General features: G+C 45.6%; 1 protein-coding gene across 1 annotated transcript; it reads right to left on the bottom strand.

The window, feature by feature from the left end:
* Positions 1-5,442: 5,442 nt before the first annotated feature.
* ATP5MC2 (ATP synthase membrane subunit c locus 2) lies at positions 5,443-18,932 on the bottom strand. The gene is made up of 5 exons (XM_066614943.1): positions 18,856-18,932; positions 13,236-13,313; positions 8,564-8,641; positions 7,426-7,616; positions 5,443-5,723 (listed from the first exon to the last, which is right to left on the bottom strand). Exons 1-5 carry the CDS (start codon positions 18,901-18,903, stop codon positions 5,609-5,611), a joined length of 510 nt encoding a protein of 169 aa, XP_066471040.1. The 5' UTR covers positions 18,904-18,932; the 3' UTR covers positions 5,443-5,608.
* Between the last annotated feature and the right edge of the window lie 7,875 nt (positions 18,933-26,807).

Below are 26,807 nucleotides of genomic sequence, written 5' to 3'. Positions count from 1 at the left end.
AAAAGTGTTAGTCATTTGTTCTTTAGAAATTAATTGGCAGTGTTTTTTAAGGACATGAAGATGAGCACTAGCGCCTAACCACAATTGGTGTTAAAGACAAAGCTGCAGGGGCCGATTCAAAAGTTAGTAAGTCGAGTTATAAGTGAACACTTTTTTCCTTGAGATCTTTAAACTACATACATAAACTCTGATGGCAGAGTTAGGAAATTTCTCTTTACTTCCAATCAGTTGAGTTCTATAGAGCAAACCTCTTTCAACTTCAATGTCATCCTTCACCGTGAAGCTTTTTATCTGGCAGAACAAAGCATAGTAGTTTGATCTCGTTGAAGATCTAAGCATGGGCTTATCTTAAAGCATTTGTTTTTTCTTTCCTGGCTGGAGTGAGACCAGCATGGATCAATGCCCAAATTCTTTTTACCAGCTTGTGTTTGAGAACCAACACAGGCCAGCTCTCAGCTTTTGCTGAACAGAGGGGGAGCTTTTCTTTGTTCCCAGCTGCCATTTCTAAGATCGGCACAAATGAATGGAAAATTCAAATCCAGAAGCAAGTACGATGCATTCCTCTCTTCAAAATCATGATAGCCGAAACTGACTTTGAAACGCAAAATAAAATCCAGAACCTATTAAAAATATCTCCAGCGCCACCCACCCAGCTTCAACCCAGCTCTACATGGTCCTGGAAGGCATAACTGCTTACACTAGTTTGTTTATATAGTCTAACATCATGGCATTTCTCTGAAATTAAACCAAAAAGAATCTCAAGTAGGTTAAGCATAGCATAGCTGTTTCAATGCCATAGCTGGTCACACCAATGGTCACTTATGTTTGTAACAGAGTGTCATTTACAGGACTATCCCAATGAAGAGGAACATCATTTTTAAACTTTCAAAGGATAATCTTGTTAAGTACAGGCAATCAGCTGTGAAAGTGGTCTGGATAAAAGAAATATAAGCCAAAGCATCTCATACTGTGTGCCCAACCCTATCAGACTTTCCAGTGGCGATGCAACCATGCCACTGGGGTGTGTACTACTTCCTGTGGTGGGGGGAGGCAGTCACAGAGGCCTCCTCAAGGTAAGAGGTTGTTTGTTCCCTTACTTTGGGGCTGCATCTGTGCTGGAAAGTTAGATAGGATTGGGCCCCAAGGCATTCTGCACAATGATACCTCCCTCTTTTTTGGTCATATCTATTCAATGACAGATGCTTATGCACATAAACACATTCAGAACTGTATGAGAAAGCAACTTCCTTCTAACAGTTCATACCCATGAACTGGGGAGAAGAAAGGTGGTGACTAGTTGAACTGCAGTCTTTTCTCCTGAACCTTCCCTTGTACTTCCTGATTGTTATCTTGCTTGGAAATGAAACAATGGTACTACAGATAGTAGCCATCCTGTACACCAATATCTGGCACTTCACGCCCCAGAAGTCAAACATGTATTCGATGACTGCTCTCCACTGTGGTGTTATGCTAGCTCTCTGCCGAGTACACTTAGGATCCAAACCTATGCGTGTCTACTCAGAAGTAAGCCCCATTGTAATCAATGGAGCTTACTCCCAGGTACGTGTGGATAGGATTACAGCCTTAGTTTGGGAGTGGAGAAAGACCCTATGTTTCCATATTAACTACTCTGCAGCTAAAAGTTCAATTTTTTTAGGATAGAGGAGGAACCCATCAGCATAGAAATCGCCTCAGGTTTTCTGCTTATGGAGCCTTCTTCCAGTTTAGGATTAGAGGGGAGAGGAGGGGCTGTGACTCAGCAGCAGAATGTATGCTAAAGATTCCAGGTATCTGGAGGGGGCTGGGGAAGACCCCGGTGAGTCACTGTAAACAGTTACTTCACCCCTACAGTGCACAATGCCCCAGTTGTATGAAATTGTCCTCTCAATCTCAAGACATGTTTGCACTTGTTAGCATTCCCTTGGTCATTTAACACCCCTACTTAGCCAGTTTTATCACTGGCCAGCCTGGCTCAGAAAGATATCTGCAGCCGGTTTCCAAAACACAGGCACAACTGTAACAAACACCCAGCTCAGCTAGTTCCCTAGCAACACCAACAGCAGATTGCCAGGACCAGCTGTGGATCTTCCAGCAGGCAGTAATGTTCATATATACAGGTCAGGCTCCTTAGAATTGCTGAAGTTGCTTCCTTTCGAGCCAGTTGCCTACACACTGCAGACTCATTTGGGTTACTGATGAGAGATGAATGATCCTAGCACAGGGGTGGCCAACCTGGGGCACGCACGCTACTGGTAGCATGCGTACACTTTCTAAGTGGCATGCATGAAGTTGCCTTATATTTTTGAAAAGCATTTAAATAATAAAGCACCAAAACAGTTCAGTTTGCTTGATTTCATTACTACTCCTTACACAGCATGCCTCCAAGCATCTAACCTTGCAATGGGGACACTTAGGGCAGCTGTACCTACTCTGCTTGATTTGCTCTGGTTGCAAAATGGAGACAATCGCCAAAAAAAAAAAAATGATGGATAGGAGAGAAAGCCAATAGGATGGATGCTAGTGAGCTGCATTCTGCTAACTGGTTTACCTGGGAACGCCAGTATTGGAGTGCTGAAGAGGCGAAGGGCAGGCTGTAGAAGGTGATGGGCTGAGCGGAGCAACGCAGAGATGGCTGATGAGATAGCAAAGCCCAGGTGGCCCAACTGGGTGGAGAAACCATCTTCAGAAAAATCACCTGCAAAGGGATTCCAGCTAAGATCATCTTTGTGGATGAGATGGACAGGCAGAGGGGGGCTGGGCTCAGTTGTGCAGAAGAGCAATGAATGTACCTTAAATGGACCTTGGAATGAGTTCTGCTGGGCAAAACTAAAGGTTTATGCAGGCCACCTTCCTGGCCTCATTAGCAGTCACCGAGGTGTCTTTAGAAAGCCCCAGATAGGCAACAGCCCTTCCGTATTTCTTGCTCTGTACTTCTGGCACTCTAAGATATACTGCCCTTGAACTTGGGAGGCTCTATTTAGGTATCAGGGTAATCCCTAAAAATAACGTTAAGGTGGAGTGGCACATTCTAAAGTCTCTACATAAAAAGTGGCACGTGACATGCTGTGGGTTGGCCACCCCACTCCTAGCATGTGATCCTGGCTATCATAGATTTGGAAAGGGCTCAGTAAAGGGTAACTAAAATGATCAATGGATTGAAGTACAGTTCCTATAAGGAAACACTAACGCATATGAGGGGGTCTCTGAACCAAGTACCAGGGAAAGAAGTACTAGAGTGTCTAAATTATGATCTGTATTGAAAAAGTTTTTCTTCTCTCCGAATACCTAGATGGATTAAGTTTAGATGCATTAAGAAAGGATTACACCTATCTTCCAAGAATAGCAAGTAGCAATGATACCTGATGATGTACATCAGAAAACCAGGCATTAAGTAAAAGAAACAGGATAGCCATCATTTTCATACTCTATGAGCTCCTCAGAGGAATTTGGCTGGCTGCTATAACAAACCCAATGCTAGACTTTGGTTTGATCTATCAACACAATTCTTATGTCCACTTCTCTGTAGCCAGTTCTGCTAAGCTGCTACTGTGCAACACTGCAGATCCCTGAAGACACCAGGAAGCAAGTATAAATGTGAGCAGGAGTGTGTCAGGGGATACTGCCACATGACATATAATGGAACAAAAGAGCATCAGTGCAACCAAGCAATACATTGGAATACTTGGTTCTGGCAGCCAGTCAATGCTTTCCTAGATGTGCTCTTCAGTATCTCTGTTTAAGATAGAACATTTACCCTGAGAATGGTTGCAAGCACAGAAGGTTGAGCAACTATGTATAACCTTAATTACTAGAACACATCTTGTATTGATTGCTGGCTATTAACTTGCTCAATACCCTTAAGCAGACTACAGACATTTTCCTGGCTCAGAACTAGAGCCAGAGTAATGCAAGGACAAAATGTAACAGTTAAAGCCTTAAACACAAGCTTTTATAAACTGAAAGATTAACTTAACGTTTGAAGGTTCTACATCTTACACATTTGACACAGATTTCAAACCATAAAATAAAAGTCAGAGTTTCAACACACTCCAATCTGAACTTCATCCATGAAACTCACTTTGTCAGTTGATTAACCCAATTCTGCCAGGCCCAAAGGTATACAGATTTGGTCCCTGTTGTGTATATGCAACATATGACAGAAATGGCCTTTAATTCAAAGACATTCACATGTGGCCAAATAGGTAGGTGAAGGCTGCATCCTACATATGCTTTACATAGGAATCAATTCTACTTCAGTCAACTTGGACAGAACTGCATAGTAAGTGTATGGGGGTCACTGCATTCTAAATTGGTGTAGTTTTTAAAAATTGTTTCAGCACCATAACAAGAGACCTACTATAAGCTTTTCTCAGATACCTGACTAGTTAATGCTTCCTAGTAAAATGATAAAGCTGTTTTGATCATCTTAGTATGTGTGATTCAATCATTTGACAGTTTGCATGAATTGGTAAATTTATACCAAAATTGTTGGCGTAATGCAAGGATCATCAAGAAAGGTGGTTTAATTTATGCTTATGAAACTATCTTGCACCTCCATTGATCTCTGTCAAGAACCTTTAAGAAAGACTTCAGGGGCTGGTTCTAGCCGACATTTTAGTTCCCAGGTTTCCCACATTTTAGTTCCCACATTTTAGGCCCACATCTGTAATTTAGCTACAAGTCCTACAAGTTGAAAGGAAAAAAATTGTACACATTATATAGGTCCCAATCCTATCCACCTTTCTAGTTCCAGTGCAACTGTAATGCAGCCCTGAGGAAAGGGAACAAATGTTTCCTTACCTGGAGGAAATCTCTGTGACTGTTCCCCTATTGCAGGATGCAGCACATGCTTCATTGTCATGGCTCCACCAGTGCTGGAAAACTGGTTAGGATATGGCCCTCAGTCAATTTTACACAGGTCAACTTAACATCAGCAGAAATAGCATTTGCTGTATTAGGGGCTGCAATGCCATATACCTTACTTAGAGTAAGCACCATTAACTCCTTGGTGCTTATTTTTGACATAAACATGCATAAGATAAGAGCCAGCCATTTTCATCTAGTTGCAAACCAGTACAAGAATAGAAGTTCTGCACTCAACTTAAGGGGCAATGCGGCAAACAGAGGTGGGACTAGTTCAACAATGAGTTCTCATTCTTGCTTTGGGAAACTCTTGTCATCCTCTGTTTCAACCTTTTACAGACAATTGAAAGCTTTCCTTGCTGATCTTCAGGGAGAGGAATTCGTGGGTTCCCAGTATCCAATGGACACAATGAATACTGGAGGAATATACCCCATGATATTGTGCAGTTGGATGGTCCCACAAAGTGGAACAGGTGTCCCAAAGTATCAATTAACACATTATTGGTTAAGTAACATGATGGGAAAGGTATTATAGCCCTGCTGCTTGTCAAGAAAAAAGAAAACTGAGAAACCAGGAAGTGTATACCAATACAGTATTTATTCACTTGCCCTCTTCAAGCCAGATGGATTTGGTTGACAGGTAGGCTTCCCTTATCTGCCATGGAACAACCAGGTCGGCATACACACTGGACTAAACACAGGGGGAAGAGAGGAGAGCACACAACAGGCAGCATATCTGGCTCTGTCACATGGCAAAGAGAATGAGGAATGCCACCATCAAACAGAACAGCCCCATGGCCTCCGAGAGTGCAAAACCCAGGATGGCATAGGAAAAGAGCTGCTGCTTCAGGGAGGGGTTCCTGGAAGAGAAAGAGAAAAAGATCAACCATTAGTGAAACAGAGAGCAGCCAAGGTTCTTTAGTATCAGAATTGCCCTATCTGTGGGACTTTAGAGGAATCAGGACTACAGAGATGTCCCTCCCAGCAGAGGGATGCTTAGAAGCAAAAGGCCTAGTTGCATGGTATAACCTAGTCATGTTGCAATCTTATTCGGGCCTTGCACTAGCAGGACACGCGCAAGTCCTATAAGGCACAATGCAGCAGCATGGAAAATCATGGTATCGGCAGAAAGGCTTGTGCAGGCCTACCACTGCCAATCAAAGGCCTGCACCTGCTAGAAAAGGTAAGATCTCCAATGGCTGGTGGAGGGAGGGCGGGATGGTAGCAGGTACCGCTGCTGTATTTTATCCTCCTTCCCAAGACTGATTTCCACCAGCTATTTTGCTTGCAGGCCCAAGTAGCCCCACTGCAGGTGCTGGGGCTTACCCCAGGGCAAAGAACGAATGTTCCCTTCCCTCAGGGAGACCTCTAGCAGCCTCCTTTCCCACACAGGATGCAGTAGAGGCCATTTTGACACCAATGCATTGCTCTGTGGAACAGAGGATAGGATTGGGAGGCCAACCTTGCAATTGTCCACAATATTTGGTAGGGTTGGTTGCAGACTATCGCCCTTTTGCACTGCTTTCCTGAAATACGGAAGCAGCATTAGAACAAATGTGCCGTGTGGAACTAAATGTACCACTGCATTCTATGGTAATACCCATCCCAGTAGACTAGATCCTTTCATAACATTTATTCAGAAGTCCTATTCAGCAAAGATTGCTGCGATATTAATTAGTAACTTCCTCCTTGCTGCTTCTGTCCCATTATTGATTCCCATTCAGAGCAGCCCCAGCATTACTGATAATTAAATCCTTAATCAGTTCCTTTTTCCTGCAGGAGGCAGTTTGCTTCTCATTACTTTACTCTTTATCTCTGAAATACGGTACTACTATCTTACTATAAAACAGAAGCAAGAGAAGCAATTAAAGCCCCTGCCGGGAACAGAAACAGAGTAGTTAAGGGGAAATGCATCCATAATTGCACCAACTACAAGGCAGTTAGAGGTAAAATTGCAAGAAGGAACCTAGTAATGAAAAGGCACAGTAGCCCTGGAAAACTTCAATAGCCGTTAACCAGTCCACACTGAATAGGCAGGTGCTGCAAATGTGTTGTGGGAAAATGCCCTCACCACAAATCAGTTTTGAAAAAAAGAGTGGACTACACAGAAAATGTTAAAACGCTTTTACCAGCATCTGGAATCAGGCTAGTGTGGAAGCAGCCCAATTTGCTTGCCTCCCCACCACATCCCAGCCATTTGCTCTGTGAAAAAGGGGAAGGGCAAGCAAGTTTTTTTAAAATATGGCCGCCTTAAGGCAATACTTATGCACCACAGATATCCAGATGGCTATTTACAAGCATGCATGGGGAATCTTTTCAATTGCCACTTTTGCAAGAATCATCTTTCAGAAGACGTCAGATGCTCCATTGTCTGCAAAATGTGTTGCGATATCCCTGCCTTGTAAGTATGAAGCTAAAGACAGGGTCAGGACATGAACTAGGCCTACTGCAATACTAGTTTGCTGCAATGAGATGGGCATACACATATCTACGTCTCACCCACTAACTGCTCTTGCCAAATCCACGGGCATTCATTCACTAGCTCTTTGTAAGCCCACATACCTGGCATAGCCAATGATGAGACTGCCAAATACGGTCCCAATGCCAGCACCGGAGCCAGCTACACCCACAGTGGCAGCACCAGCACCGATAAACTTGGCGGCAGTATCAATGTCCCTGGAGACAGTGCTCGTTTGGAACCCCCGGCGCAACACTGGCAAGAGTTCACTATGAGCAGCTGTTATGCAGCCGGGCTAGAAGGAAGAAACATGGGGATGAAGGGGTTATACTTCAGCAAATACCGAAGACACAGCTTTGAAGCAAACAGAGTACTATCAATAACTATGATCAAACTTTCCTGCTCAGTGCAAACAATGCAGCAAGGCCATCCAATGCACAACCAGGTTTCAGATTATTTTTAAATCGTTTTTGGGGGAACTCTGGGAGTCCTGGGAAACTTATCAGGTGTCCCTCAATCAGAAGATAAGTAATGGCTAACAGGTCACTCTGAGGACAGCTTATTTACCGCCATCAATCAATCTCCAAAGTGTACAGCTGCAGGGAGTTATTGAGCATGCTCTTAGGTGGTGCATAGCAATAGTGAGGCCCAAAAGTTCTGATCAGCATTTGGTAACATGCAGGGGGTCTTCAGAAACATTGATATAAAAGTCGGTTCCATGAAGCTAGAAAATACAAAAGCCACCAGCTTAAGGAATGTAATCATTTGAGCAGACAGTCTGGCCTTGGACTTCAGCCCCAAAGAACTTGGCTCAAGTTACAAGTTTGTATATAGCCCAACTCATTTAATGTGGTGGTTCTATGAATAAGATGCAGAATACAAGTCATTCTGAGCTCCCTGGAGAAGCATACAAATGTGACAGTACATGGTGTATGTTCCTGATTCTCAGACTAGCACTTTGGTTTGACAAAGAGAGCCCTGAAGCAGCATGATGCCCCCTAATGTCTCACAGCAATTAAATTCACAGGTAGGGCACACTGTTAAATACTGCTGCTGCATACTCAATTCAAAAGGTCTAGCAGGGCCAACTATTCCACTTCTCATCTCCTTTTCCACTCAGTAGCAGCTGGCATACAGAGTCTTTCCATGTGCACCCTCTACACCATGAACAGTTTGCCCTGAAGCCCCAGGAGTCCTACTTCCTCAAATATGGCACCCCAAAATCATGTCATGCAGACTTACCTCATCCGTCCTGACCTCAGGCCTGTTCAGCACGGAGGCAGAGATGGGTCTGCACAGCAGCCGGGAACTGTTCCTCACCTGCAGTGGGAAAGCATTCAAGGGGAAGACACTGAGTGCTCCATTGAAACTATGAACAGTCTTGCAAGTGCACTCTAATTACAGAGGTACAGTCAACATTTGTGAAGGCACTTGAGCATACTCTGGCTGGTCAGCCTAAATAGGTTTTTGCTGGTGGCATGTCACATCTTATTACACTAACTTTTCTCAGAGCAAAGAATCAAGGCTAGCACGGGTGCACATGGTGAAAAAGGACACTATCTAAAGAAGGAAGTCTGCCAGTAACCGTAAACTGATTGTTCTCAACCTCATGAAGAGAAACAGTCTAAACCAGCGACAGCCATTTTATGGTCACATGTTGGCCACATATGGGTCACATTGTATGCTTTTCCTGTCCTTCCTCATCCCCTTTGGTCAAACTGGGGAAACAAAGTACATCCCTGCTTCTTACCTGGCAGATACCCATCTCCGTTCCCATGGGGTGCTTGCCAAATATGGCTCTGTTTCATTGCAGAGGTCTTGGGGCAATTCCTTTCTAAGGGAAGGAAGAAGGCACCTGCCAATTTCTTGAACTGGGAGGGAAGCCACACCAGATGATCCCTGACTAACCTTTTGAGACAAATGGGACAGTGGCATCATAGTAAGGAAGTATCAAGTCTCTAAATGGCTTGGTTGGGTTCCAATCCCTTAAGTTTAAAAGCACTACCACCATCAGGCATCTGATCGCTTGGGTCAGGCTCACAGAAACAATGGAGTCTACGGCAGCTGCCACCTCCTCAGGGCCATGTAGATTAGGATTAATCTTTCATGTATGAAAGCACTTCTCAATTATCTTCACTTGGGGACATGTTTGAGCAGTTTTGATTGTACAACCTTGCCTGTCTTCAAAGTTGCAAGTTCTTTGCTAACTCTCACTATTTTAATAGAATGCCAGAGATTTTAGCAAAAAGCCTTAGGGATGCCCCTAATCTGGATAAACAGAAGATCACTGTTCCTCACTTTCAACAAAAAGGCAGTAAGTGGATATTATTTCCAACAGCACTGGGCTAGAGGACATAGTGGGGTGTGTATTCTACACTTTTAAAAGTCACCAGAATTCCATGCTGAGATAATTTGCATAAGTTAGAGGCCACAAAGCTTAAATGAACATGCATACATTTTCTTTGCATGATTTGCCCTGTTTCTGATAGGTCTGGGAAAGAGCAGCAAGTTATGCCCAAAACTGAAGCATTAGCTACCAGAAATTCTCTTCACTCTTTCTCACTCTGGAGATTCTCCCAGACTTCAGACACGCCATTTAAGACATTACTGCCCAACACTGCATATACGCAACAGGGACCAAATGTGTACACCTGTGATCTGGGCAGAAGTGGGTTAAAGCCAACCAGCAGCAAGTGCTAGAAACTATGCCTAAATGCTACAGACTTCACTGAAACCCAGTGTTCTCAGGATGTTTTAAGGTTTCAGCAAACACCAAAAACCAATCTCTTTTCTAGAACCCCAGAAAAAGAATTTATCTAGAGCTACATTGTGGCTCCTCACATCCTGAGTGCTGGCCTCTGCTGGTCCACGCTTCACTAATGAGACACACACCCTTTTCTTGTTCTATCCAAGGAGTGGTGCTAAGGTAGCCTCTCTGGTCATGGGTTTTTCCTTCCTTTTCAAAAATATTTGCTGCATTTCTGCAGGCAGTTCAGGAGCAGCCTGAAGCATTGATAATTTCACAACAAGCGTCCCCAACCCCCCCCCCCTCTTTAGAGTGCACTGGGAAATAGCCACCTAGGGCAGTGGTTCTGAAAGTGGGCAATGGGATTACCTAGGGCAGGTCAGTCAAACATAAGGTCGGAGGGCTGGATGCAGCCCCCAAAAGCAATTTATCTGTCCCACCTGTTATAATTGTACTCTCCCAGCATGATAATTGGATTCTCTCATACCTTGAAATTATGAACAAGATTTGCACATTTTCTAGCCATCATCTGCTTAACCTTGTCACTTCCTGCTTAATAATATCACTTTTGGCCCTCAGCAGGCACCATGAGTCCTACTTGGCCCACTATATGAAACAGGTTTGGCACCCCAGACCTAGGGGGCACTAAGAGGCAAGGGACTCAGGAGGTAGTAGAGTCCCTATCATGTTATCAAATGGCACTTCAAGTTTCTGCCTCTGCATAATGCTGAAATATGGTGGAAGCTATTTGAATTTTTAGTAAATATACCACCAGAGCTTGGGCTCTCCCAAGTCAGACCAGTATACCGCATTTTGTGAAAACTGTTGTCACCATATTTGTCCTTTGATTTTTCTACTTCTGCCGTTTCTGTTTAATAACAAAGAGACAATGTAGTTTGGTATAGCTGAAGTATAGATTTATACCACCAGCAACAAGTCAGAAGCTGCCAATGCGCCTAATATGTGAAAAGGCGCAGTAATGAGGCAGTAAAGCCTTCCAGACTAATTGAACATGTGGAGAAGGCACATCCTGACAAGGCAGACAAGAGCTGTGTTTCAATCACTTTGTGACAAATTTCAAAAGCAGCTAAACACTGATAAGCATGATTTGCAATGCTTCACGACAAAGCACTGATCATAGAACAGTTCATTGATTGCCAAGGCTGGAAAGCTGCATACAATCAGCAAAGCTCATCTTACCAGCAGCTAGTGAGGTTTTGAGTTCTGATTTGAATAAGTAACAGAGAGGAAAGCCGGGAGGGGAATATATTGGGAGGCAACAGGGGGTGGCACCCTGCATGGGTGACTTATGCCAGATGCCATCCCCTCCAGAGCAAACCATTGACACTGCCTCCTTGGACTTGAACTGACTAAAGAGCTGGTACAGGTCTGAGAAGACCTCATCAGTGGCTCCACAGCATGGAGTACAGCCTGCTTTGGCACAGTTGCATGCTATAGCAATGGAAAGGATAGGATTGGGCTGATAGCAGGACAGGATTGGGAAAACTTCTCTCCAAACAATGAAATCAATTCCAGATTAATAAGCATGTAAGACTCCTGCTAAGTGACTTTAAACCAGACATTGGGAAACTGGTATTGATTACTCAAACCCATCAATCATATCAAGAAGTTACTGAACAGTGAGGCAGCTGCTAAATGTGATATCTACAATTCTTGCTAAGTGACTATCAGCCTTTGAAATGATGGTATCACTGGATCAAGCTCCTCAATTTGGTTGAATAAATTAAACTAAAAAGCTTTAATCGGATTTTGAATAAGTGTGCATGTTTTGAATTTTATTATCTCCCTTAGGCTACAATCCTTACCACACTTTCCAGAGAGTAAGCCCCATTGAACAAAATAGGACTCACTTCTGAGTAGACCTGATTAGGATTGTGCCCTTAGTGTGTCATGTAAACAGCTATTTTGAATAATGGTGTAGGGTAGGGGGAACTTGGGATATGAACCAACAGAGCAGTGGCCCCTCCAAATTTGGGAACTACTAACCTAGAACATACTCTAAAGAAAAAATGACAATGAAAGCCATCAGCACTTCAAGCACTACTACATCTGCCCACAAAGGTGCAAATAAAATATGTTGGCAACATTATCAGTGCTACTGAAGCCACCACTGCTGACAGGAGCAGTGAAAAAGGTAAAACGTGGCTACCATTTCTGCCCTCAAGAAAAGGGCAAGTTAAACAATCAATCAATCAATCAACAGTATTTATATACCGCTTTTCAACTAAAAGTTCACAAAGCGGTTTACAGAGAAAAATCACATAACTAAATCGCTAAATAACAATGTGCAAGCAGACAACACTTGTTGCCTAAGCAACAAGCATCAGTAATAATGGAAGGAAAAAAGAGGTACTCAAGAGCCGAGGACAGCAACTAAGAGCCCCTGCAAAAGCTGAGCCCCTGCAAAAGGGCTATAGCAGTGGTTCTCAAATTGGTGGGTTGTGACCCACCAGTTCATGTAAAGGTTCCCCCATCCCTTTAAGGGGTGGGGGAAGGGGAGAGGCAGGGAAGTGATCCCCAGGATCGCGTCCATTTGGGGCAGCGAGGGGGGGGTGCTTGTGACATACTTTAAGAAGGCAGGGCTGCAGCAGGTTGCAGGAAGCCCTGCAAAGGCTCTCCGAGCCTTGGAACTTTCAGTGAAAGTGGGCACAAAGCGCCTCCTGCAAAACAGAAATGCCTTGCACCTGAACATTCCAAGCCTTGGGGAGCACTGTGCAGGGCTCCCCGCAACTCCTGCAGCCCTGCCTTCTGAAAGTAAGTCACAAGCACCCCCCTTGCCCCCCCTTAGCAGCGTGATCCTGGGGATTGTGTTGCTGCCCTAGCCCCTCCCCCGCAAAGACTTACTGAGAAAATAAAGCTCCCTCAAAGTTTGAGGCCACTGGGCTACAGCAAAAGCTGCCATAGTACTTTCAGAAGATTTTTTTTTTTAAATCCTGAGAACCAGAAGTATTCTTCTTATAAGAATAAAGAAATGGAAATGGACACAAAATACTATGTGGAATCTGCTCTATTACAAGCAAAGGGTTAATGTTTCAAATACAATTATATAGAACAGATTATTAACTGCCCATATTGACAAGGCAACACTTTGAAAACAAGTGCACGAAAAAACTCAAGCACTAAATGTGATGCATCTTGTTTACTCACAAGGATAGGCGCCGAGACGAACTTTGCACAGGTATACATTTTTGGGGATGTGGAGGGAGGGATGGCCACACTCAACAGCTGGAAAAGAACCAAACACCATGACATTAGGAGAACAAGTGCCCACAACTTCTATTGTCTGCTGCCAATAGAAACCCACCCATATTAGGAAGGTGTGTGGCAAGGTTGATATATGGAGAATGGTACATTCCAGAACACAATCATAGTCATAAGAACAATGACCAGGCAACATGGCTTTAGGTTACCAAGAGATCACCTAAAGCCAAACGAGAACTGTGCACCAACAGAACCCACAGAGCATAATTGTGCTGATCAGTGCAAGCAGAGCTGGAGGCGCTTGGTTAACTGACCCAAAGGGGGCTCAAAGGTTTGATGTTGGCTCCTGCAGATCTGATTCTGGCACCCTCGAATTGTACCCAAAAAAAACAGGAAACAAACTTCTGAGGCTTTCTCTATTTTAGATGTTCTATCTTGCTCTCAGGCTCAGAGTGTTTAATAAGCTTTATAAAAACAAGGCTAATCTGATTATGAAAAATCCTCATTAAATCCTTAGCATATACTATCCAAATCGCCTTTGCTTCTTCTAGCTACCAAATGTAGAGACCACCTTGCACTGGCAAACATCACCTCTGGAAGGTGCCAAGGTTGGGCATTTGGGCAGAGAATCACAGAACAGAGCTGTTAAGAATACCAGACCATGCTCCTGCTAACCAAGCCTGGCACGTGGATGGTATTATTGAGAGGGTGCTCTGTTCAATTTAGGCTACATCTGCACACTAACACAGATCCATAGGTTTATTAGAAACTGAATCCTGTGATCTAACCAGCAGATGGGAAAGTTAACATGGGAGCAACCAAGGTACTAGGCCCTACACCAGCACTCTCCAAAGTGGAGCCTGCCTGCGCACCAGTAACACCTTCCCCAATGTGAATAGCACTTACCTTTCTGCCATTGCTCCTGGCACCTGATCTGGACTGAGACACACTCTGGGTAGTCATGTCTATTACCCATTGCCCCAGCAGGCATTGCACCCGGATTTCCAGGCAGACTGCCCAGAGCATCTCTCAGTCCAGATCGGGTGCCAAGAGCAGCAGCAGCATGGTGGAACAGTAAGTGACATTCAAGCTGTGGAGACCAGCACTGAGTGACCCTTTGAGCAGCACTGGTATACCATACATGCTGAGATGATTCCACTGGCCATGGTGGATATCCCACCAACCGCTGGCAAATATGGCAAAAGGAAACCCAGCCTCTCTTTCTAGCTTGGACCCAAGGAAGGGGCAGATGATCTGATGTAGTTACAGAGCAAGATCCTCACCACCCTCTCCAGTTCCAAACTGAAGAAGAAAACTAGGGTTAGCTATCTGGCAGTGGGTAACAACAGTGCTTGAAGAACCCCTGCTCCCAAATGAACACTAGCCTTTTGTTTTGACTTTTGGAGTAGAAGGCTCCAAAACTGAACAGGAGTCCAGTTCTGGTCGCCGCATCTCAAAAAAGACATAGTGGAAATGGAAAAAGCGCAAAAGAGAGCGACTAAGATGATTACTGGGCTGGGGCAGCTTCCTTATGAGGATAGGTTACGGCGTTTGGGCCTCTTCAGCCTAGAAAAGAGGCGCCTGAGGGGGGGCATGATTGAGACATACATAATTATGCAAGGGATGGACAGAGTGGATAGGGAGATGCTCTTCACACTCTCACATAACACCAGAACCAGGGGACATCCACTAAAATTGAGTGTTGGGAGGGTTAGGACAGACAAAAGAAAATATTTCTTTACTCAGCATGTGGTTGCTCTGTGGAACTCTTTGCCACAGGATGTGGTGATGGTGACTGGCCTGGACGCCTTTAAAAGGGGATTGGACAAGTTTCTGGAGGAAAAATCCATTACGGGGTACAAGCCATGATGTGTATGCGCAACCTCCTGATTTAGAAATGGGTTATGTCAGAATGCCAGATGCAAGAGACGGCACCAGGATGAGGTCTCTTGTTATCTGGTGTGCTCCCTGGGGCATTTGGTGGGCCACTGTGAGATACAGGAAGCTGGACTAGATGGGCCTATGGCCTGATCCAGTGGGGCTGTTCTTAAGGCTGAAACTGGCTGTTTTGTGGTGGGGGACCACAGTGCTCTGGACATCACTACCCACTGTCAAATGAGTGGCACCTCCACCTTTTCCCCTGGCCCTGTGCATGGAGCTAGAGATGGGTGGTTGATATTCAGAGGGCACCCACAGCCCAGCACAACTGCAGGGACAGTGTCTGCAGGTTGCAATTCTGTTCATATTTAACTAGGAGTAAGTCCAAACTTGCTTCAAAGTAATCATGCAGAGGATGATACTAAAGGGGAACAATAGGAACTTGCTGATCAGATTTTGGCTGGCCATGGTAGCCAAAAGTTGCAGAACCCTGAACGCAGATATGCCCCTTAAGCGCAAAGGTGTATCCACATGCATGTGTCACTTTCAAAATGCAGGTAGTAGACGGCATTTCTGAATGTTCTCCCATTTAAGGAACTCCATGTACATGGAGAGTCTGCACGGCTGGGATAAGGTCAAGTTAGAATTTATTTCTGATGTGTTAATAGCTTCTCACAAGCATGTTTTTGACAGGTAATCATTCAAATGAAAGATCCTCTACCTGAATTCTTAAACAAATGTGTAGTATTGTCCTGGAAGCACATTTCCTGAAAAAAAAATCAGCTCCAAGATGGCAACAAAAAGTAAAAAATGTGCAGAAGACTCCTACTTAGCAGCCCCATCTAATGACACTGAAGGAACTAGAACTATTCCCTCCTACAGCAAGATATATTTTGAAGTGGGGAAACTAGGTTGCTTGTAGATATTTGCCTACAGTACACCATATCAAGCCAACTGCTATTTGGAAGCCAGTTAAGTGATCTAATTCTAGAAGACCTCTAAACATCTATCAATCTGGCCTTTGGACTGTAAACTTTTTTTTTAAACCTACGCGTCAAAGAGGCAAAGTACGATCATGCAAGGGATCACAGGGCTGACAGACTATTTCCTAGAGCACATATAATCAAAATAAGATTTTAATGAAGTGCAATTGCTATTCCTATCTGGACTTATATTAGTGGGGATCTAAAGATCTGCAGTCAAGCTCATTCAAGGCTTTTAAAGACCATGTGAGCATATCAGTGCCCTAATTTCACCGTCAATTCTGCAACAACTCAAGGCCCAACAAGTCACCTCACTTATCTACCCATGCCCCATGCTTTTGTGACATGAGTCCCTATGGGCTTCTGCAGTGCTTCTCTCATGACAGATTTGCTAGTGCACACAGAACAGTCTTGCAAAGGTTAAAAAAACTTATTTTCTGGAAGCAGTCTGACAAACCACCCTGATCAAGTTTCCCAGTAACACAGAGCAGCTGAGTTGAAAGTTTTTTAAAAATGTGGGTTAATACAGAGCTTTGTATTTGCTGCTGCCTTGCAACTGTGAGCAATGTTTATTAAGACCCAGGTTGCCAACTGACCAGAAAACACACCCTGGCTACTTGTACCTTTATAGCATCTGGATCCACATAAATCAAGTGATGCTTTTCACTGCACACAAAAGCATCACCATCAGCATCACAGGAGCTGACAAAAGTGGCAACCTTCCACTGTCCCAGAAGGAAGCCATCCAGTTTGAAAACTAGTCATCCTGAACATTCCAATATATTTTCGGGGGGGGGGGGGGGGAGATGATGGTCTTTGAGAAAATCAAGTTCTGAGCCTTTATACTAGAACAAAACAAACACTATGAACCCAAAAACCTAGAGACTGCTCTTCAGAGGCGGGCAGGCAAATATCTTTACACTGAATGACATGGGAGGAAGGCATGAGGAGCAGAGAACAGCATTTCACCTTCTTTTCTCATTTATCCTTATAGCAGACCTGTACAGAAGCTCAAAATTATTTCCCTTTGCTTAAATGGAAGGGGAGTGGGGAAGGTGGACTATAATCACCTGGCCAATATGGGATTCAAACTCATGCCTACCACACGCATACTACCATTAGTTCACTCACACACACACACACACACCCCAAAAATGTGCCCTGTACCTACAGTTGCTGTATTTTTTTCTGGACTACTACTGAGGCTGTAATCCTAGCCACAACTTCCTGGGATGCAGAGGCATAACTTGAAGCCCCAGCATCTGGGGCAGTGATGTCATATGACATCATGAGGCCTCCACAGGATAAAAAATGGGGGTGCAAAGCCACCAGTACCAACTCCTTCTGCCTCATACCATGCACACCCCTCATGTAACACCTGGGGCAGGTGCCCCTCAGGCTCCACCTTAGTTCCACCTCTGATGGGATATAAGCCCCACTGAACACAATAAGATTCATCAATAGATACACCTAGGATTGTGTCCCAAGAAAGTGAAGCTTTTGCCTAGCAAAGAACTAATCAGGAATGCTTCCCTTGCTTGAACTTCAGCTGATAGGCACAGTCACCAGCCAAATTGGGGTGTGTGTGTGTGTGTGTGGCAACACATGGAGCATCTTACCAAAGCAAGAGCTTTCCCTCCCAGCACAGTGGCTCCCAATGTTTTCTCACTTGCATACCCCTTGGTAGCCCATTTCCATAAATAGCACCCCTCATATCAGCAAAATGTTTGTACTTAATATAGTTGCTGTTATTTCAAATTTATGTTTTCAACTACTGATCCATTTCTGATAATTCACGAACTGGTGACCAGAAACTAGCAGTTACTGGGGCTTTAGCAGCCAGCTAGCCACCTTCCTTCCTGCCTTGCCAGCCCAGCAAGGCATTCTAATAAAGGTTCTGCCATTAGTCAGTTCTTTTACAAGAACACCTAAAAGTCCTGGCATGTAAGAACATAAAAGCCCAGTTGGATCAGGTCAAAAGCCCATCATAGTTCAGTCTCCAGTGGCCTACCAGATGCCTCAGGGAGCACACAAGACAACCGGAGACCTGCATTCTGGTGACCTTCCTCGCATCTGGCATTCTGAGGTAGCCTACTCTCTGAAACCAGGAGGTTGTATATACCCATCATGACTTGTAACCCACGATGGACTTTTCCTCCAGAAATCTGTCCAATCCCCTTTTAAAGGCATCCAAGACAGGTGCCATCACCGCATCCTGTGGCAAGTAGTCCCACAGACTAAGGAGCTTGGCGCATCCTGTGGCAAGGAGCTCCACAGACTAAGGAGTTCCAAAGATTTTCTTTCCAACACTCAGCTTGAGTGGATGCCCCCAGGTACACCTGGGGGTGCATGTACCCCAGAGTGGGAACCACTGCCCTAACCAGCGATGCACCAGGGGTCTTGGTGCCCCAGCAGCCCTCAGGCGCCTGGGAACTCTGGAACTGAGCCCCCTCCAGGGGAGGCTCCAGGCTTCCCCCTGCCAGCTGCAAGCCCTGCCCAGTGGCCGACCAAGAACGTCCCCAAGGGTGAAGGTCCCCACTGCAGGCTCCGCCCCACCCTCCTCTGCCAGAGTGCCTGCCTGCCTCCCTCTCCCCTTGGAAGGCCAGAAGGCGCCAAGAGGGAGAAGGCAAGTGAGGGAGAGGACAGCAGAAGGGCCAGGCCTGCAAAGAGAGATCCAACTCTATGCCCCAGCCCGGCACCCCTACCTGCTGCTCAGGGGGAAGGTGGCAGAAGGAGGGTCGCTGACCACGCATGCGCCACCGGAAGCACCAATGACGCCACATCCGCCCGCAGCCCGGAAAAGCTCATGAAGAGGAGCGAGAGCGCGGTGGCTAGAGCGTCCGCCACGTCAAAGTAAAGGAAAGTTCTCTGCTCGCAACAGCGACACCTGTTGGTCAGGGCGGAGGTACTGCACGTGCATTGAAGGCTCCTGCCTGCCTAGCTCACCCAGGGTGACCAGATGCAGTGGAGGACAGAGTGCCTCTACCTCTTACCATTGCATAGTAGAGGGAATGCTGGCAGGTGCAGTTCCACATGGAGGGGGTTAGAGCCCAAGCCTAGGCATGTCTACTCAGAAGTAAATCTCACTGAAGTCAATGGGGCTTACTCCCAGGTAAGTGTGGACAGGCTTGTGGTCTTCAGAAGCTGCACCTGCCAGCATTCCCTCTTCTACGCAATGGTCAAAGGTAGAGGCACTCTGTCCCCCTTTGTATTTGGTCACACTACTCTTATAACAGTGATTCCCAAACTTTTTAGTGCTGGGACCCACTTTTTGAAAAACAACGCTCTACTGGGACCCACCTAGTTTTCAAGACTTTGGAAAACAAAAAGAGATCTAGAAAGAAATTATTTATTTATTTACAAGAAATAACAACAACAACAAAAAGATGTTCAAACATTTATCTTTCTATATTTACACATGCTTGCAAACCTGTGGATGCAAGGAGCTGAGCTCTTTGCAGGGCAATTCGTAGCGATATGATTCTTGAATATCCTCAGGGCTTGGAGCGATTAGTTATCTGATCTTTCCATCCCGTGTTGAGTTCTGCTTGGTTGCTATGGGACCCACCAAAATTGGGTTGCGACCCACCAGTGGGTCCCAACACATAGTTTGGGAGCCACTGCATTATAATATAGGGGTGGGCAGCTGGCAGCCCAGAGGCTCAATCTAACCCTCAGGTCCTCCCATCTGATGTCCAATGCAGCTTCCAACCTCAAGGACATCCCATACTTCAGCTGCTTTATTCCATGCATGATGATGCCCCAGGCAAGGGCTATTTAACCTTCCCTCCATAATCTTCTTATTAGTGGTAAAGCCTGCTCCGTTTCAAGCACCTTTCTTGTCAGTTGCACCCATCTCTTTGGGCCTTGGCTCATGAAGGAGTGGTGGATGTGCATATTAAGGGCAGACTCTGCCCCTGTGGTTGCTATCAAGCTTCTCCTGGGGACAGTCATTATCTCTCAGCCTAATTTAAAGTACCATACAGCAGCGGTTCCCAACCTTTAGGAACCTGTGAACCACTGAGGTAAACACTGAAATTGTAGGGAACCCCATGCTACCCCTTCCATCCCCACCACACACACAAAAATACAATGCAATTTGGTAGCCCATGGGGGAGCACTCGGCGAGACATTGGAAAAGCCAGCTTGGGAGGAGGGGGTCCATTCTCCACCCTCTCTGATGGTCCATGGGGAAGCATCTCACTGAGTGAATGCTCTTCCACAGACTACCAGAAAGGGTGGAGAATGGACTCTCCCGCAGCTGGCACTTCAACAAGCGTCAGACCGCCAGAGAGGGCAGAGAATGGACTACCTACAGCCACGGCTGACACTTCAGTGGTCTGTGAGGGAGCACTCACTTGATGAGATATTGGAAGTGATCGATGATGATCATTTCTTTTTTTCCTGAGGCTTTGGGGACCACTTCTCAGGGTCTCACAGACCACCTCTGGTGCCTGGACCACAGGTTGGGAACCACTGCAGTACAGGATGGTTGTGTAGATTAAAGGGAAGGAGCAAGCTATGTCTGTTGCTCTGAGCATAACAGGATACAAATAGCTGCTTTTGAAATTCACCTAACCTAAATTCATGGGTGATAAATCTATCAATAGTCAAGAACATGACTATGAAACCTCCATGTTGAGAAGCAGTGTACCTCTGAACACCGGTTGCTAGGAGGAGGGGAGGATTGTTGCTGTCATGCCTTCTGTGAACTTCCCAGAGGCATCAGGTTGGCCATTGTGGAAAACAGGTTGTTGGACTCCATGAAATGTTGGCTAGATCCAGCAGGGCTTAATCAGAGCTCTACGACGGCCTCTGTTCAAGCCTCTGCAGGGTTGATTCTCAGGTGTATCTATTTTTTAAACTATAGCTGTACATCAATTCTATGCTTGCAGAACAGTGGAGACCTTGTCCAGAAAGGCTGCTGTCTCTCAAGATTTGTTAATGGGGCCATTTTCTCTCATACACTAGAGGCACAAATGGAAAAATAATTGCTTGCAGTGGCAACACGTTTAGGGGAGGGACCTGTAGATTTGGCTTCTGTAGTAGGAAGGAAGAAAGGAAGAAAAGCAACAAAAAAAACCCCCTCCTTGATTCTCCAGACTTTGGGAAGCAAAACCTCAGGTGCGGAGGACTTGGGAGAGGGGGGGGATGTATGCACTGGATCTTCTAACATGCTGCTGCTGGAGGTTGTCACTATTGTAACATGCTGTTGCTCAGGGGTTGTCGCTATTTGAGGAACAGGAGCCTGCAATGTGATTGCTTTGGTGTAGGTACTCCCTGTGTACTTGCTCCTGCAACCTTTTTTAATGTGTACACTTGCAAATCCGCAGAATCTCCAGTTTTTCCTCTTCTCCAAGGGAACCTGAATCTGCACAAGCTGCTGTGAATTTCCCACCGTCCAGGGGAAGAGGGAGCAAGACACTGAGGATGGTTTTGCAGCCAGCAAAGGATGACCAACCAGTCTGCCTGCCTCCTCCTGGCCCTGTGATCGTGGTAGTAAATTAGGAGTGCAGTTGGGACTCTTTGTCTGACGGCTTGTATTTGCATGCTCTCTTGTCCCAGGGCTCCGTCCTTCTTCCCCTGCCCTCATCCCAACCAAATCCTGACTGTAATCGGCTTGAGGGGAAAGGTGCTGTAAATCAAGCCGACAACTTTAGTGTCTCTGAGGAGGGAACCAGCTCCTCTGTAAGGCAGGCACACCCAGGTGGGTGATAAAATGCTGCTGCTGGCCCGGGGAGCAATTTGCTGGGCCCCGAGCCGAGGTGCGCCGTCCGCTGTAGCAGCCCTGCAAGACCGTAATTTAGCGCCAAGTCCTGCCCGCTTTAATTATCACTGCAGCGGAATTTCAATGGGGGCCGATCCATCTTGTGGCTTGCTGGAGAGCGATTTATACACCGGCGTGCTATTTCATCTCCAGGCCCCAATCTGCATTTTTATGGCCAGCTTGGAGCTTCTTCCCTCTGCAGTCTTGCGAGGGTCGTGGCAACGGGGAGAGAATATCCAGGCTTCATTGAGCAGCGGTGTTCAAAAGAGACTTTTGTGTCTGCTCATAAGGAGATGTGCATGTGCATCTTGTATATGTATGTATGTGTGATGCGCAAGGATGGTTAAAAGGATTGCTTCCCCTTCCTCCCATCCCATTCTGCTAACCCAAAATATTAGTGCAGGAAAGCCAAATCCCTTTATCAAAACCAGTGCCGATGATCTCTCACCATGTGGAGGGACAATGGTTCACTGGTAGAACCTCTGCTTTTCATACAGAAATTCCCAGGTTCAAAGGAGTGGCATCTCCAAGCAGGACAGAAGAAAAAGTCCTGTCTGAAACCTTGGAGAGGTTGCCAGTCAGGACTGGCAATACTGACTTAGATGGATAGAAAGTCCTACTCCATAGGAGGAAGCTTCTTTCCCACTAGGGCATTTTGAAGACGTGTTACAGCTGATCACCCAGCAGACAATTTAAGCCAGCTTGCTTATTCAGCTGGGTGCAGTTTTGGTTTTGAAATATACTGGTTCTGAAGCCAAGTTGACCACTTCAGCCCAGCCCTAAGGTATGGAAATATTGGTCCAGATCAGCATTTCTCAACCAGTAGTATTTGTACCACTGGTGATACTTTAGGCGGTGTGTGGTGGTATTCAAAGGGGCCGTAGACCCCTGCAGCCTGGCCGTGAGACCAGCAATGCAACATCATAGAGATAGGAGGCTCAGCTTGGCGAGCAGAGCTGCAGCGTGCAATTTTCACGTGTTCAAAAAAGCCCTCCCATCCTCCCTGAACCCCTTACTGGTGTTTGTTGCATCACATCTGGCCCAATCCGGAAGTATCTGCTGATGACTATCTGCTGATGATCATCACTAGTTACTTCTGAGTGTACTTCCAATAGGTGAAATGTACAAAGTGGTATGGCAGGGTACAAATGTTGAGAAACAATGGTCTGGAATGTATTTGGTGAGAGATGTTCCCTTTCCCAAAGGAGCAACATAAAAGCAGAAACAACGCCCAAACTAATAGTTTGTGAGAATGTTATCCACAGTTTGGCCGTGGATCACTCAAGGGTTTTTGTCACCCTGGGGCTAAGATAGCGTAGTGTGGAATGGGCGTTGGTCCCAAAGTGCCTCTCCCCCCGTGACATTTCAGCGGTCTGGGAAAACACTTTGCACAGAGAGCTGACGCACCAAATTCACCGCCCTAAGCTGAGGCTTGGACCATGGTTTCTTAAGTGCAAAAAAAATGGATGACCTCTATGAAAGGATCTAACAAAGTTTACCTTCATTCCTGTGAGAAAGCACATGAAACCTCCCAAAGATACTTGCAGACTCATACGCCAGCAGTAAATTCTCCCTAAACACATGCACACCCATGCCGGCATAGGGAGGGAAAGTAAACACTCTTTTCCTAAACACACACCCCACACACTTCACACAGACATGTGTAGGTTTCTCATAAACACTCATTCTTTTTCCGAGCACACCTCCCATTAACTTTTCACCCTCCCCTGCCTTTCTCCTTGCAGTGGCCTGGCAGTCGTACTCCCGAGGGAAGAGGCTGGAAGCCAGGCTCCATATCAAGTTGTCTTTGCTTAACCCAAGGTTTTGCTGGTTGTAATTTATACACCTGCTCTTTGGGCCAAGAAAAGCCGTTAACTCATCTTTATTGCTGAGGGGAAAAAAAAAAAAAAAAGAACGGGATGCAGCTTAAAGTATTTCATCCCTTGCGAGGTCAAGTTTCCTGGGATAATTGGTTTGTGATCAGGTGAAATGCGCGCGCACACACATGTATAAGAAAAATGGCATTTTCCCATTGTGTGGCTTAGCCAGTGTGCACGCTGCCTAAAACACAGTCCCTTCTAATTGACAGTCTCTCACCATTTCTTTCTCCATCACCTTGTCTGCCTTGGTGGATTTCAGTACTGAAGTGGACCTCCAATCTATACCATCTGCAGCTTCTTTCCAGTATATTCTGCACCTATACAGGGCAAGGAAAAGGCTGTCCCAATCACACCCTCATAATCATTTACTATTTGGAATAATACCTATACAGTATGCTTCTGTGCAGGATTCATGCCTGCAGGCTTGCAATCTGAAAAACAAAATAAGGCAAAAGGAGGCAGGACTTGGAGGAAGGGGAAACACTTTGCAGTAGCTGAATGAGATGAAGGCTGCAATCCCATGCATACTTCCTGGAGAGCAAGGGCCCAATCCTATATATCTTAAGCGCCACGGCATGTCTGTGGCACCCAGAGAGGAGGGCCCACCAGTTTGCTCTGAGCCTCAGCATCATGTGGAGGGCTGGCTGGCACTCCCACAGCACCAGCTGGTGGTAAGTAGTTTTGGAACAGGGGGGAGGCGGGGAGTGGGCAGAACAGGGTGGAGGGAGGGCAAGGTGGGGGAGGAATGGCCTGGGAAGGGTGTGGGACCGGCAGAGCTCTGCTCAGCCATATCCTATCCTTGGTGTCAGGCTGCAAAACCCAGCATGGAGTCTTTCAAGACTGAACCGGCAAAACAGCCAATGCAGACTTGAGAAGCCCCATTGCAGGGCCTGGGGCTTTCCCCAGGGGAAGGGGATGAAAGGGGGACAGCCTCTCTGAGCCTTCCACCTGCAGGAGTAGATCTGCAATAGTACTATCTGCAATAGTAGATATGCAAAACTGATAAATGAACACTGGCTCATTTTTATTTTTCACATATGTATACTGCCCTTCCTCCAACAAACTCAGGGCGTTGCACACAGTTCCTTCCCTCCTGCTGTTCTCACAACAACCCTGTGAGATAGGAGAGGCTGAGAGATAGTGAGGGGCCCAAGGTCGCCCAGGAAGCTTCATGCTAAGCAGGGATTTGAATCTGGATCTTTCAGATCTATGCCTGACTCCTGAACCACTACACCATCCTGGCTCTCTCACAAATCAGTGGTGTGCACTGTCAGTTTCTGCTTCTGAAACTTGTATGCCATCCCGCTTGCAACCTAACTCTAAAGAGGAAAGTTGCATTTGGACTGAACAAGTGAAGAGCAAAAACAGCATCACTGATCTACGTTACCTTTATTTTTGCTTCCAAACTAATTCTCATTTTCTTCCCCTTTTTCCATCTGTATTTACTTTCTGGTTTGTTTTTTGTTTAAAGGAGAGCATTTTCTTTCCAATATGAGGGAACAGGATTTTTGTATTTATTTAATTTATTTAATATTTAGTTGGACTATACACCAGAGATGGCCAACCTTTCAGCTTTAGGGCTCCTGGACCTTTAACAATTGGGCAGAGGAGAGAATTTCAGCAGGTGCCGCTTGTCAGATGATAAGCTGCACCTGCCAAAATTCCCTCTTCTATGCAATTGTTAAAGGTCCAGGAGCCCTATAGCTGAAAGGTTGGCCACCCCTGCTACACACCTTTCTCCCCAATCACTCAAGATGGCTGGGACTCACATCATGGGCACTGAATTGGACCCAGCTCAAGTGTCATGCAAAATATAACATTTTAGATCATCTGGAAAGTTCCTCAGACAGTGTCTATCCACTGAAACAGGATAAAGCACACTTAACTAGGGCATTCAAATTAAATAGCCACATTCGTATAGGCTATAAAAATACAGGTATGTGTTAATTAACAATGGGGATACATTCAGTGAAACTCATTTGTTAGGCACATTCATCTGAACAACTTAGAGTGGCAGCCAGGTACTACCCCAGAATGCCTTGTAGCAGAAAAATATCTTCTGTGCTCTTGTTTGCAGGTGGAGTGTGGAACGAGAGCTGCACTTTACCCAGTGTCCAATTTTCCTGACCCATGGTTTGGGAACTGACCATTGCTTAAATGCTTTGCCAAAGACCACAGAGCTTTTGGCATGTTGAATACTCCATGGTGGTCACCATTGTATATGTGGTTCATTGTTCACTTAAAAGGTCATTATATGGCATATATAGCAAATTTCTATGGCACTCCAATCATATTCACATATGTATCTTTAAAAAAAGAAAGCACTGAAGACAAAAATATGCTATTAGTGTTCACTTGTGAAAACCGGTTGCTCTTGTATGATCCTTGTATGCTCTTGTATGACTCTTTTTAGTCACAGATCTAGCTACCTCCCCCCCACACCTCCATATCTATCCATCCATCCTCCTACAGCTAGATGTTTATCACCTGCCACAAACCTCTCACTCACTCTCTCCCTCCTAGAGGCTTCATCATGTGCCGATTAGAGGGCACCGTGTCCCTTCTTCTTGGATGATTACATATTTGCCCGTGTCTGCTTCCCAGAGCCAAAGGGAAGCAGCGCTGTACTTTCAGAAAGGAGGGGAGGGGGGACAGAGTGCCCAGCTGCACAGAAATGCCCCCAGCGATTAATCTCCCCTCGTCGGCAGGAGAACATTATGATGTGTTCAGCTCCCAGGGTCTACTCCTCTTGAGTTATGAGAGGCATAATAAAAATCAGTTTGAATTAGCCTCAGCAGATAAACAGCATCCCTTCTCCACCCAGAGAGAGGGAGAGTTCTAGTGATGAGAGGAGGAGAGCAGAGCTGAACAGAGTTGAGGGAAGGAGTAGGTGGAAATGAGGACTTATGGACATTTCTGCTTGTTCCCCATATGACCTTGGCATATGTCTTTTTCAAATAATTTGTCACATTTCCCCCTCTACATAATGATCAGAATACTGGCTGCCCAG

Source organism: Tiliqua scincoides, chromosome 2 (assembly GCF_035046505.1).
Source record: "Tiliqua scincoides isolate rTilSci1 chromosome 2, rTilSci1.hap2, whole genome shotgun sequence".
Classification (NCBI taxonomy): Eukaryota; Metazoa; Chordata; class Lepidosauria; order Squamata; family Scincidae; genus Tiliqua; species Tiliqua scincoides.
The sequence above is the reverse complement of the archived record's forward strand: the minus strand, read 5'-3'. Positions and strand labels throughout refer to the sequence as shown.